The sequence below is a fragment of the Leucopleurus acutus genome, assembly GCF_964270905.1.
Source record: "Leucopleurus acutus genome assembly, chromosome: 2".
NCBI classification, from domain to species: domain Eukaryota; kingdom Metazoa; phylum Chordata; class Mammalia; order Artiodactyla; family Delphinidae; genus Leucopleurus; species Leucopleurus acutus.
Window position 1 is genome coordinate 183,990,568 of NC_139143.1, and position 14,344 is coordinate 184,004,911.

Here is a 14,344-nt window from a genome sequence, read left to right on the forward strand (position 1 = left end):
CAAACAGATATTTCCCATAAATATTATTTTATTTCATTAGATTAAGAGGGATTGGGGTTTCCCTTCTTCCCCCTATAATAGCTTCCCAAGGCTTCCTGCTACCTTGCGGAGCCTGGCCCTGACCCAGTAATGCACACCTGGCCTCATTCCATCCAGGTCCGTATCCTAGACCTGAGTGATGGATAGCGGAGGAGATGAAACAGGATCCTGGAAGTCAGCAGCCTTTTCCTGTCTGTATTTCAACACACAGACCATCACTGTGCATCTCAGTCAGCTTACAGACATGCTTGGGAGGAAAGTCATACAGAAACGTTTTCAAAGTTTCTGTTTATTCCACATAAAAACCATAAAATAGTTAATTTAAAAATCCAGCAGGTGTTTCACGTATTTCATAACTATTTGTTGAATCTACACCACGTGAAAATGTCATACCAGATAAATGGGAGCCCACGTGGGAACCCCCGGGATCCCCTCAGCTCTCTTACAATAAACATTTATGACTAGTCATAGGGACACTGGCAACAGCTGATGACAGTAAGATCTTCGCCTTCCAGGAGCTTTACATCTACTCCGGGATGCAAACGAATAAGCAGGCAATTGCATCAAACAGTTCGTCTCAAGCCGATCTCATCCTTGAGGAACAGAATAAAGTGTTATTTCCCCTTGGCCCCCACTGCACTTATCTCGTGAAACTGCAAAGATTTTGCACAGATCGCAGCTACAATACTTATTCCCTCTGTATTATGCTGACTTACTTCTGATCTGGCTTACCTGTTCCACATACCTCAAAAAAAAATTTTTTTTTAAGTTTTACTTTTCTTAGTATTTGCCACAGAACTGAGCACCTAATTGACAATGATAAGTGCTTGTTAAATGGATGTTTGGGACATGCACAAAATGGTCAGTATTTTCCAAGGAAAAACACGGTCACTGCCCTAACGGAAGCACAAAGTGCTCTGGGAATTCAGAGCGGGGAGGACCTTATAGGGATCTGGACTGGACCTTACACACTCAGAGCCATTTGGCCAGAGATGGGGAGAAGGGCATTCCACAGAGAGGAAAGGTTATGAGCAACAGTGCGAAGATGAGGGGAGAACAAGCGTGACTGGGGAAACAGAAAGGACCCGATGGCCAGCTTTCTGCCGCTCTCTCTCTCTTCACTTCACTTGACTTCCCCAATTTGGCTCCTAGTTTTGGGGCTCATCTCCACCCTCCTCATGTGCCTAACTAGGAAATTTCCTTGTTCTTACAAATGGCACAGGAAGGCTTCCCTGCTGGTATTTAATAAAAAAGAAACGAGAAGCTGTCACTGCCATTTGCCTATGTGACCTAAGTGCGGTGCGTCTCTGCTACCATTTACTGACCAGTTGGGCCTCCAAGTCACCACTTCAGGACATGCTGAGCCCCCCTTAAGAGTCAGGCCTGGACATGTCATCGTGTGGCTCTGAGGAAAGCCAAGGCAAAGCCAGACTCTCACCCCTTCTGGAGGTGCCATCCTTCTTTCTTCCACAGTCTCTCTTATTCCCACTCACCTCCAGCAATGTAGAAATCACTTATTGGAATGTCCTGATATAAGCTGAAATTTTTCTCCCTACCACCTCCGCTCCACAAAACATGCTGCTCTAAGAACTATTCTCATCATGCTTTCTCTTTGTGAGCCCCCAAACATTCCACGTACATAGCACGTGGTGAATGAATGAGTCAGTAAGCCTCCTTAGGGAAAGGTACATTTTTCTCCCCCCATGTTCTCTGAAACCCCCTCTGCAGGAAAGGTGTGCTAACACGGCTCGCACCACACCAATTACCGGAAACCCGAGTCTCAGGTGGAGATGTTGGTTTCCATAATATCTGGTAAGATTCAAGAAGTACTGCCCAGCAATATTCTAGAAGTCAGAGGCCAAGGAAGGAGCCCAGAGCTCTACCACTTTCTGTTTGGCCGCCTTGGGCAAGCTGTTTACTTCTGCTGGGCCTCGGTTTCTTCCTGGTGGCGGCGGCTGTTGCAGGGGCAGTAAATAAAAGCGTCACCTGCTTTCAGGCTTATAGACGGGATCAGAGATATCAGTCCTTCATCAACAACTGGAAATCAAGACAGATATCAAGTGGCATTATTATTATCCTAATAAGGGATTATTAAATTCTAGTGAGTTAACCTTACTTCTCCTTTTCTCCAAGAAGCAAAGCCCGGGTCAGGTCAACAGAACTAATCAACCATAGAACTCTCAGGACAACACACCATCCCCAGCGCTCTCCATCCGGCTTCTTAACTGCAGCAATGGTGTCACTAAGCATCTGAAAGCCAATGTGCCAGCAGAACTCAGAGACATAAACACCTCTACAAAATGTGAAAAGCTGTATTTCAGAGTAAGGGGAGGTGAGCAAGGAAAGAAAAGGACTTACTGGAGAGAATGAGTTTATATTCTGCCATCAACTGAGAGTGGGAAAGCACAAGTCTCCCTACTTTCATGACCTCTGTGCTGAAAACCAAATTTTAAAATGACATCCTACTTGCTTAGAAACACTTAAAGTAGTGAAGTTTAGTAAATAGCTTAAGGAAATTACAATGTGACATGTACATTTAGAGGAAGCTGGCTATTGGAGCACACACTGAGGTGGCCCAAAGCTCTGGTCTGCTCCCCCGTCAAAGCGGAGGAAAGGCCTGAGTGTGCAAATCAAATTATTTAAATCTGAATAAATCTTGGGTTAAGCACATCAGGGGTGTGAGAAAGTACAGCCAGCTTCCTCAAACGATTTTAAGTCATCTTCTGTTTCGTTAAGGGAAACTCAATCTTTTTGTCCCATTTCAATCCTTTTACACAAGATTAGGGATTCCCCGATAGTAAAGATTAATTCAGCAAGACTGGAAATTACAGTTGGAAAATCCCAAGGTCCAACACAGAAGGGAAAAAAAAGTTGGGAATGAATGGAGCTTCAACTGCTTGTGTTTTAGCTTCTACAATGGCTTGGGTTTGGTAGAGGGTTATATGTCTGAGAAGCTGCATTATGTGGAGGAAAAATATACAGACTCCCAAATCACTTGCTCCTAAAACTTAGGACTCCAATACTCGTTATTAAATTTCAGTCAAGGTAACTGACCATTGCGGTCTCATTTTTCTCATCTGTAAAATGGAGATAATCCTTCCTTCCTTATAGGGTACACGTGAAAATTAAATGAGATAGCATCTGTAAAGCTCCTAGCCCTCCTTACCTGACATACAGGAGCCACCCAATAAATGGTGGCTACACATCCTTTTCTGACTTTTAAGGATGATATTCCAAGGAATCCCCTATTTCTCCTAAGAAAACACTTTGATTTAGCTTTTCTTCAAGATGGAGAGGGACAACAATTACAGGGGAGAAAGAGGTACAGAAAACCAAAAGGACCTTCCAAACAGAGTGAGTGTTCTGACTTTTTACTGCCAAGAATTAGAATTTGATTTGTTCATGTGTTTATAAAAATGGGTTACAGTTTGTCTCATTTCAGCTTGTCACAATTTTTCAAGAAAGGCCGAATACTGATACGAACAATACTGAAACGCAGAAAAGGGAGAACTACCACATCTCTGGGGTAACCAGTCAACCCAAGAAAAGCCTGAACATATTATTCTTTTACTCACCATGTTTACACTAGGGCAGAAAACCACTACTCTTTGGGGGCCACAAATATTTCCTGTCTTTTCAATTTAGCAACTGAACATACTTTTCCACCACCATAGACTGCAGTGTAGGAAGACAGAGTGAATTCCTCTGAAACATGAGCTGTTTGGTCTAAGGAGATAACTAAAGACCTGACTCTTAGCTGAACTACTACTAAGAAATGAAGACAAGTTCTAAACTTTTCCAATCTTTCTGTTTCAAAAACAGAGAGTCAATGGTGGTGTCATTCCCTGCTACTTCTGGCCGAGCTGCTCAATTAGGGTGGGACAAGAGGACAGCTGAGCCCCACTCACCAGGCTCCTTCATGAGCAAGGCTGCGCAGTGGAACAAGGTGGGGACTGCCTGGGAATTCTGGCCACTCATGGGATTCTCATGCCTCCACTTCACCCGCCCGCCCCCGCCCAACACACTTCCAGTTCCCGCAAATATTTGAGGTTTGACCAAGTTAGGATAGGTCACTGCTGGGTCATTCAGCATCTAAAATTTGCCTCTAACCAAAAAGAGCTCAGACTAAGAGAATCATTTTAGTATTCAAGGTTATCAGAGGAAAATAAAACAAAAGCTCTGCTGCCAAGAATTTGAGTCATTTCTCTACATACAACAACTTCAAGGCACCTCCTCTTGGCTGGAAAAGAAATCCCTTGGGTGACTTATTTCAGATCAAAGTCTTTCTGAAAATAGAAAACTCTACATTTTCTAAGGGATAGATCACTGTCTGAAGTGAATTTCATTTAACTTAAAGTTTTATGCCAACTTAAATACACTAAAACCCCAATGCTTATAAGAAGGCATTCACCTCTTAGTTGCTTATAGGTACATGGAAAAGCTATTATGGGGATATCAGCTCAACTATAAAATGGAGCAGTCATACATAATGACAAAAACAGACACAAGTCATAAATTGCCTTTTCCCCTTCGGAATCCATGCAGGCAGGCACTCCAGTACATTCTTTTGTGCAAAGATAAAACTTTTGCCTTGAATAAACAGTGGCTTAGTCTCATTTGAGCCTTATAAATAGACTGCCTACAAAACAAATGCAAACAAATGCTGTTTATCTTAAACAAAAGGCAGATGGACCCCTCTGCCCTCAACCAGGTCACAGTATATATGATAGGAGGGTGGCCAGGGGTAGGCAGGGGCTGGCTGAGAATCCCTGCGTGCAAGGACACGAAGTCAGTTTCCACTGGATCACTGCTATGCCCCAAATCTGGTTTCCTGGGCACAAAGGGCCAGTGAAAGGTTCTCTCGGAAGGGAAGTGGCTCCTCCACATATGGTACCCCAAACAGAGACCAAAGAACAAAATACCATCTAAAGTGCTAGCTAGGTTTTCTACTGAACTATGCAAACAGTCTCAATTTCCCTCTCTCTCTCTTCCTCACTTAACTTGCTTGTATTTATCTTCAGACGATTTTCCTAAAAGCTATCGAAATTCATTCTGAGTCGAGGCAGGGCTCTTTGCTTTTCTCATTGTTGTTTTTATTTTTTAACATATAGAGGAATGTCTAGAACAAATCAAGCAGTTAGCAATATCTCCAAAGTGCAGCTAAAAATGAAAATTCAGACGCCATCGCAGAAGATCAGGTGCTGGCTCCACAGGTTCCTGGTTGACCCTGGGGAAGTCACCTTACCTCTCTGGGCCTCAGTTTCTTCACTTATGTACTGGGGCTAATACTGCCTGTCCTATCTATTGACCAGGTTATTCTGATGATCAAATGATATCACATGAGTAAAACCACATTTGCAATCACAAAGGGTCTTACTGTCTATAAAGGAGCTGGCGACGGTCATAACTAATCCCACACAAGAATGACCACAACCAGCACAATTTCCTGAGGGCCTGCTTTGTGACATAGGTGATGTGACAGCAGTCACCTTACAAGCTAACCAAGTGATGTCAAATAATAAGCTTCTGGTGGGAAGCTAACAGTAAGTAACTTTTCATATTCCCTATAGTGCCTGGAAGAAAGCCTCACACACACAAAGGAGAGACATCACAGAGGGGAAAAAACAAGGCCTTTAGAATTAGCTGGACTTGGTTTCATACTCTCTCTGTCATTTCCAGTTGTATGACCTTGAAAAAATTGTTTAACTTCTTTACGTCTCGGTTTCCTGATTTGAAGAATCGAGATTAACATACACAAGACAATGTACGTAAGGAGTCTATCACAAGGCCTGACAAAGAGAAGGTGCTCAATTAACGTTCATAAGTGAGTATGTTTTCCTTAACGAAGCAGGGAGTGTCAACCCTGTTCCTGCACCTTTTTCCTACTAATGCTCTTTGCACCAAGAAATATATGAAGCTATTAGGTCTTTATCCAATTCATAACAAACAACACTGATTTAAAACAATAAAACAATGGCTAAAGCTATATAGGATAAAATGTATTAACTAAAACTGACAGAAAATTCGTATCTCCTTGACAAAAATTTAGATCTGTAGAATTTGAGCTGGGAAATCTGGGCTTGGTAGAAATAAATGCTCTAGAGCCAAAGAGAAAGAAAGAAACCTATCATACAATTGTAAAAGTTATCAGTAAAGCTAACCTTTAGTGAACAATAAACCATGAATTCTAATTGCATGAACAACAACTGCCTTTGATGAAAAACATTTAGTTGAAAACAGGGAAAATTATTAAAATATTTGCATTCATAAGCGTAGAGTCAAAACATAACTGAGATCAAAAAAGTACCGAAGATCAAAAGCATCCTATATCGCCTTGACAAAGACACAAAGAGAGGGATGGAAAGTAGGACATAACAGAGCAGAGGTTCCATTAGTGATGATCAAAAGTGCTCCTCTCCTTTGCTGGAAGAAATTAAGTACGCTATTGTCTTTCTTCCCTTAGGAAGACCAGATGACAGCTGTAGAGAGAAAACACTCAGATTCTACAGGGGCAGAAAAGAGAATGGAATCATTTGTTCTACTGTTAACATCTGAGATTTTCTTGGTTTGAAAAGAACTTTTTTAATTTTAAGAATAACTATGTAATTTTTCTGTAAGTATATGAAAATAATCACAAAATAATCATAGACAGAAGGGAAATGAGAGCCTATCTAAGAGAGGAAATCTGGTCAATGAATATCTCCCCAATTCTCTGGCTTTCAAAGAGGTTAGAGGGTCTTGTGGATATTCAAATGACACTCAACTAGGGAAAAGCATGCTCTTTTCAATTCGTGCAGCAGAGGGAAACTGCTCCTCTGACATGGTTTTGGAATTTGAAATGCTGTGCTTTTCTTAAATAGATCATATTCCTAGAAAGGATTCCAGAGGCAATCATCCTGTCATGGCCTTAGGAATACGATCAGATCTTTGAGGGTCTACTCAAAGGGTTAGAGTCATTTTACCAAGATCCAGGCAAGAGAGTCATGGGATAGATGCTCACAGCTTGGAGGCTAATCCCTAAATCATATCACCTTAGATCTGGAATCCATAAGCTGATTTCTGGGGTTTGGGGGAACAGAAGAAGAGGCTAAGAGAAACAAAGGGGATAAAGGGCATAGATTACCTCCTAGTTCTGGTTCCTTGATGCTAATATGAAATAAATTAAATAACAGTTTAAAATGTAATGAGAAATTCCAGAAGTGGACGTGGTAGACCTGAAATTAAAAATTTGCTGTGAATAATTCACAACATTCACCCACACACAGCTGAGACCCGCAGGTCTATCACCTTCTTAAGTGACAGAATGAGTTCCCTTTTAACTTCTCGCTGGGTTTTTACATCTTCAAATGTTTTGCTCCTCAGGTCAGTGGGACAGGGGAAATTACCACCACCTTCTCATAGATCAGGAAAAAAAAAAAAAAACATTCCCTCAAGATCAACAGAGAAAAAGATTATTTAAGTGTAGGAATGGGATTAGAACCCAGGTATTCTGACTACCAAGTGCCCTCAATGCTCAACCCTATGTCTACAATAATGATTTATTATCTCTTGGGAGGCATGAATCTCTCTGACAATCCAATAAAAACTTCAGATCCTTGCTTCAGGAAAATACACATATATACAATATTGATAATTAATTTCAAGAGGTTTATGGGGCTTCTCCACTACATTCAAAGCCTATTAAACCAAGGTTACAGGACTTCCCTGGTGGCGCAGTGGTTGGGAATCCGCCTGCCAATGCAGGGGACATAGGTTTGATCCCTGGTCCGGGAAGATCCGACATGCCGCAGAGCAACTAAGCCCGTGTACCAAAACTACTGAGCCTGTGCTCTACAGCCCAAGAGCCACAACTACTGAGCCTGCGCACCTAGAGCCCATGCTCCACAACAAGAGAAGCCATCGCAATGAGAAGCCCGCGCACCACAACGAAGAGTAGCCCCCGTTCGCCACAACAAGAGAAAGCCCGCAGGCAGCAATGAAGACCCAGTGCAGCCAAAAATAAATAAAATTAAATAAATAAATAGATAGACAGACAGCTAGATAAATAAATTTATTTAAAAAACAAAACAAAACAAGGTTACAGCCCTTTGGTCTTTGCAGCCAAGTGGGGCTGGCTGGCTGGGGCTCGGCGAGGTGCAGTTCTGTCTTGTCTGACCCCGTTCTTTGACCACTGGAACTCAGGCACTCTTTAAAGGGATACTTCCCACAGGCCAACAGTTGATTACTGTGGTCATTTGCACTTCCTTAAACTCTTCTTGTGTACACAGAAAAGCAAACAAAACATTCCCCCAAAGCAACATTAAAGGTCTGATTTCAACCCACAAAACTACAAGAAAATGGAGATCTTTGGCCAAACTGCATACATGCAGAATCACAGATGACCTGAATGGGCATTTAGCTGACAGACCTGGCTTTTGAAGCTACCATTTCCAAAATGAAGTGGTAATTTTAAGTCTCTTTGTTTTCTCGTGATAGATATATGGACTAATTGTTATCACACACCCAGGGCTCCTGGTATCAAAATAAATTACACAGCAATTCCTCTGAGCAGCAGTCTGTGACGCCAATACTGATTAGCTCATTAAAGGCAAGAAAAAGCATGAAGAAGGACGCCGACCACATGGGGAGTAGGGTTCCCACTCAAGAAGCCTTGGGTCCTGGAAAACAGTACCCTTATGCAAATCCAACAACAAGATAAAGCATGATATCCAGCAAGACACAAGATCACTGCCACCCAGGCCTTCATATGGATTTGGGAGTGAGGGTGGAGGTAAGGAGTATGCTGCCCTTTCTTTCTGCTTACGTTATATTCTCATACTGACCCTCAAGGTTCAAAAACAGTTTTCCAGGGGAAACAGAAGAAGATGATGAATGAGATGTCCCCGAATGAGAGAGAATAAAGAAAGCGCCAACCCTTTTCACCGGGATGTTGCAGAGAAACTCTGGAGAAACCCACACAAGGTCTCACCTGTGTAGAGCTCACAGGCAAGTTAAGATCCCGATGTCTTCATTCTCATCCACAAGGGTAGCTAGAGGGCCCTAACAGCCAAACTGGCCCAAGCGGAGTGTGAATCTCCCACTCTCCGAGCCTGAGTCCCTCCTCTTCTGTAGACTATAATATACTGGCTTTCATTTCAAGGGCATTAATGGTATCCTGGTGGCTAAAGTTTGTACATTTTACATTGATGTAAACCTAAGAGTCAAAGTGAAAACCCATTTCTCTTGTTCAGTTCATTTTTTACAAAGTTTTCATAAGGTCATATCTCATTTTATTCTCATCGTAAGCTATAAAGTCAGGGCATATTCCAGGCTGAGGAAGGCCTTCCAATAAACCATAAGTGCCTTTTTTTTTTTTAATGAAAACAAAGCCCAGGGGTACAAAAATAGAGAAAGGAATTATAAAACCAAAGAGGCTGTCCTATGTTAATTAGAGGGTTTGTTTTGTTTTTGTTTTTTTGGCGGTACGCGGGCCTCTTACCGCTGCAGCCCCTCCCGCAGTGGAGCACAGGCTCCGGACGCGCAGGCCCAGCAGCCATGGCTCACGGGCCCAGCTGCTCTGCGGCACGTGGGATCCTCCCAGACCGGGGCACGAACCAGCGTCCCCTGCATTGGCAGGCGGACTCTCAATCACTGCGCCACCAGGGAAGCCCCTAATTAGAGTTTTAAAAAATTAAGTAAAATCTTTAAACTGAGCACCACAACTAAAATTTTTTAATTGAAGTATAGCTGATGTACAATGTTATATAAATTACAGGTGTATACAAGTAAATATTTTAACTGCATCTGTTTATATCAAGTTTAGTAGCAAAAGAACATTGAGGAATCTGTGCCACTTTTATGTTGCTGTCAGGGGTGAAGGTCCAAGGGCAGCATACGCAATGATTCAGGGCAGAAATGTGCACACTCATTCAGACCATGACCCGGAGTCCACTTCCAAACCATGATTTAGAAAGTCTCTTGCCTCTCTACCTTTCACCGTTTCTCGAAAAGTTAGAGTGCTGCCTATTTTGAACCACAAGCCAAACAGTACCTTTTGTTCTGGTTTAATGTAAGGCCAGCAAAGGCATACCTCTGAGAGACTGTGGGTTCCGTTTCAGATCACCACAATCAAGCGAATGCTGCAATAAAGTGAGTCACACAAATTTTTTGGTTTCCCAGTGAAGACAACGTTACGTTTACACTACACTGTCGTTAAGCGCACAACAGCATGATGTCTAAAAAAATAATGCATACGTCTTAATTTAAAAATACTTTATTACTAAAAAATGCTAACCACCATGTGAGTCTTCAGCGAATCATAATCTTTTTGCAATATAACATCAAAGATCACCGATCACAGATCACCATAACAAATATAATCATAATGAAGAAGTCTGAAATATTTCAAGAATTACCAAAATGGGACACAGAGACATGAAGTGAGCAGATGCTGCTGGAAAAATAGCGCCTACAGACGCGCTGGACACGTGGGGTCGCCACAGACCTTCAAGTTGTAAAACACGCACTATCTGCGCAGCGTAAGAAAACGAGATCTGCCTGTATTGAAAAACCTGATCTGACTTAAGATCCAGCAGCTCTAGAAAAGAGTCTGGAAAACAGGAATAAATTCCCAACTTACACACATTATTACCAAGAATGCTATGCAACAGAGAAATGTTGCCATTCAACTCTACCTCCTTACCTGCTCATCAAGATAAATTCCTACGTGGCACTTGAAAGGCTCTCTACGGTGAAGCCACCATCCTAGTGGCCACGGCACAAGTGCACCTATGACTTTGCTACAACAACGCTCTATGGTAGACAAGCGGGGAGCACAGGCGCTCTCCCAATGCTGGTTCATTCGTGAAAAGGTCAATCTCTAGAAGGAAACTCTGTCGAGCTGACAGGAAGGGAAGGAAAGCAGAGTTTTTAGACGCCTTTTGCATGTTATCAAACAGCAACCCCCCTTCAACTACGTTCACCTTTTTCCAGCTTCACACGTAAAATCAGCTCCTGCCAAAAATTAAACTATGGAATAACAAGATGTCCACCAAACAGGAAGCCAATGAACAAAAAAGCCAGCTACACAGCAAGACACAGCAGAATTACACTGCTGTCTTTCCGCTGCTGGACTCAGATGACTTAAAGGGTTGCTTCGCTCTAGAAGGCCGTACCACAGTTTGGACTTTATCCCGTGAGCTGTGGGTAATAACGGGTGGATATTAGGTGGGAGAATGGCACGATCAAGTTCTATGTTTTATAAAGTGAGTTCATTCTGGCGGCATTGTGAGAGCTGCGGTGGAGTCAGGGGGCAGGAGGCTATGGCAGTGGGCGAGGGAAGAGACAATCAGAGCCTGGATGAAGGCAGTGGGAACGGAGAGGAGGAAGGGGAGAGAGTGCAAAGGAGCACTTGATGGCCTGGGGCCGGGTTATTGGAGGTGCGGGAAAGGCAGGGCACATGGGTGATGAAGCCAAGGCCATGTATGTAACTTCTCACAACCTATTAACTCTAAAAGAAGTTACAGTAATGTAGAGGACTCCTGAGGCTAATTACAATGGAATTTCACCTCTATTTCCTTACCTTGGCAGCAGAGTTTGATACTCCGTGTGTAACATTTCTGATAAGGCCCCCAACATTTCCATACTTTATCAGTCCAGTCACCCCTTCAGAAACATCATTCAAAAGCCCCATGGGATTGCCGAGGAAGTCCACTGATCCCAGGATTCGAGCTGCCTGGCTGAGGAGTTCCTGTCAAACAGAGCAGGGAAAGAAGAAAACCAGCACCTGTTTATATTTGCAGATCGAGCATCCCAAGCAAAAAGGTTAGAAATCTCTCTTGTCCTCCGTTCCCACCAACACCAACAATCACCCTTTAATTCTCATCAACTGTGAGCTCCTGCCCTTCGTGAGCTCTGCCCTAAACCTCTCCCAATACTCTCAGTACTCTTATACTCTTCGAAGCCATTCAGAAGAAAAAAAAAAGCTATGAAACAGGTAAGACTCTTTACAAATACTTATTAGTATATATAGCACACTCTCCTTTCCACCGCTCTACAAATAGGGAATTAGCCAGCAGCGGGGAGAGTTTGAAAAGGAAAGTGAGGGAGGAAGCAGACCTGGAGACCCCTCAGAGACCCCTCAGAGTCTGCCGAGCGGGTGGTGCATAGAGTGGGCACGTTCAGGTCTACCCAGCAACCCCCCCCACTTCCTGTGTGCTCCCGCTGCCTGACTCCACAGTCCAGGGATATCCGCTATCTCACTCTCCTCACAGTGCAGTGGAAATATCACCGGTGAGGGAGGTCAAGGAAGGAAGCAAAGAAAGAAAGGGGGGAGATAGGAGGGAGGAAGGAGAGAAGGGAACACGCATAGGATACACTTTAACTCTGACAGCAAATAAACTTGATATGATCTTGACCCTTCTAGTCATCGAAGAGTACGTCTTGGCTTTAGATTTTGGTCTTTGCAGTCTGGATAATAAATACAAAACGGAAAATATCCAAACGTGATAAAAACTTTTTAAGTTCAGCTCTAGGGCAGGATTTCATAGGCTCCAAGAACACTGATGTGGTCACTGAAAGTAGGCCCATGCCTGGCAAACAGGGTTCACATTCACAGTCTTTTGCATTGTCATGAAAGCCTCAATTAAACCCTTAACATTGTGACTGATCTAGTGGAAGCCCCTGAGACCAGTTCTGAGAGACAAGATTATCCGTTCATAAATCAGATGCACTGTCTCAAGAGTTTCCTGATGTGTGGGGACTTCATGGGCTGTGATGTGACCCATAACACAACAATCAGAGCTGAAATGTTCATCTGGGTTGTCAATAGTGACATGTCAGTAACCAGACTTCCCAAACAACTAAAACAATCATTCTGCTTATGCTCCAGCCACTAAGTACTGCTCCAAAGCTCACCTCCTGGAAATGTTTGAGGATATCATTGATGATGAATTCCTTGGTCTCATAGGGATGTACCCGAGTGAATGGATCCAGATTAATCACGGCATCTTCAAACCGAATCAATGGAAATCCCAAGGTGCTTTTGAGGGCCTAGTTAGGGGGAGAAAGGCAACGATATGCTTTAGCCATGTGATGGCCTTCCAGGGTACTGTAATTCTGAATTCCATGAAAGCTACAAGTCATGTCAACTTTCCAATGAGAATCAAGGTTATGATATTCATAAATAAGGATTTTCCCCTGTAATTACAAAAGTAAAATATTAGGAATATATAAAAAAAATATAGATATATCACTCAAAGTAACATATATCACATAAAAATAAACACTCTTAGCTTCACAGCACAATCTTTCTGGTCTGTTTTGGATCTGTATGTCACGTTCTACTTTTTGACTGAAGCATACCACACATACGGAAAGGTGTACTAATCAAATGTACGGTTCAGTGATTTTTCTCAAAGTAAACACAACCATGTAACCACCACGCAGACCAGAAAGTCGGTTATTATCCCCAACTTGGAAGCACCACACCACCATCCCCTCTTTGTGGACCTCCCATCAAGACCCCCTCTTCCCCTAAGGTAACCAGTATGCCTTTTTTAAAAAATAAATTTATTTATTTATTTATATCGGGTTTTTTTGGCTGTACTGGGTCTTTGGCGCTGCGTGCAGGCTTTCTCTAGTTGCGGTGAGCGGGGGCTGCTCTTCGTTGTGGTGCGCGGGCTTCTCATCACGGTGGCTTCTCTCGTTGCGGGGCACAGGCTCTAGGCATGCAGACTTCAGTAGTTGTGGCACGTGGGCTCAGTAGTTGTGGCTCGCAGGCTCTAGAGTGCAGGCTCAGTAGCTCCGCGGCATGTGGGAGCTTCCCGGACCAGGGCTCAAACCCGTGTCCCCTGCATTGGCAGGCAGATCCTTAACCACTTCGCCACCAGGGAAGCCCGTGGTAACCAGTATCTTGACTTCCAGCACCACAGCTGAGTTTTTCCCACTTTGAATTCTATCTAAATGCAATCATCAGTATGGACTTTATTGTATGTGGCTTCTGACATCAACAGTAAGTCTGTGAGTCACTAGGTTGCTGCACACAGCTGCAGTTTAAACACAGCTGTCAGTGCTACACAGTGTTCCAACATATGAATAAAACTATTTAACCACTGCTGTTGATGGAACAGTTGTGGTGTTTCCATTTTTTTGCTATTATGTATAATGCTGCTATGAACATTCTTGGACATGTCTTTTGGGGCACATTTGTATGCATTTTTCTTGAATATCTACCTGGAAGTGGAACTGCCGGGTCATAAAGAACGTACACATTCAACCTTATAGCCTATGCTGCCAAGCAGTTTTCCGAGGCAGCTGAACCGGCTTA

At 43.1% G+C, this 14,344-nt stretch overlaps 1 protein-coding gene across 6 annotated transcripts in view; it reads right to left on the reverse strand.

Annotated features, from left to right (window-relative positions):
* VPS13D (vacuolar protein sorting 13 homolog D) overlaps nucleotides 1-14,344 on the reverse strand; it is a 245,178-nt gene that overhangs the window by 76,885 nt on the left and 153,949 nt on the right. For all 6 annotated transcript variants that reach the window (XR_014326029.1, XM_082834553.1, XM_082834548.1 and 3 more), the window contains 2 exons: nucleotides 12,934-13,068; nucleotides 11,600-11,767 (listed from right to left, as the gene is read on the reverse strand). Coding sequence is in view for 5 of the 6 variants with exons in the window: in XM_082834553.1 (XP_082690679.1) it covers nucleotides 11,600-11,767; nucleotides 12,934-13,068 (303 nt within the window). In the remaining variant the exon portion in view is untranslated. The remainder of the gene's footprint in view (nucleotides 1-11,599; nucleotides 11,768-12,933; nucleotides 13,069-14,344) is intronic.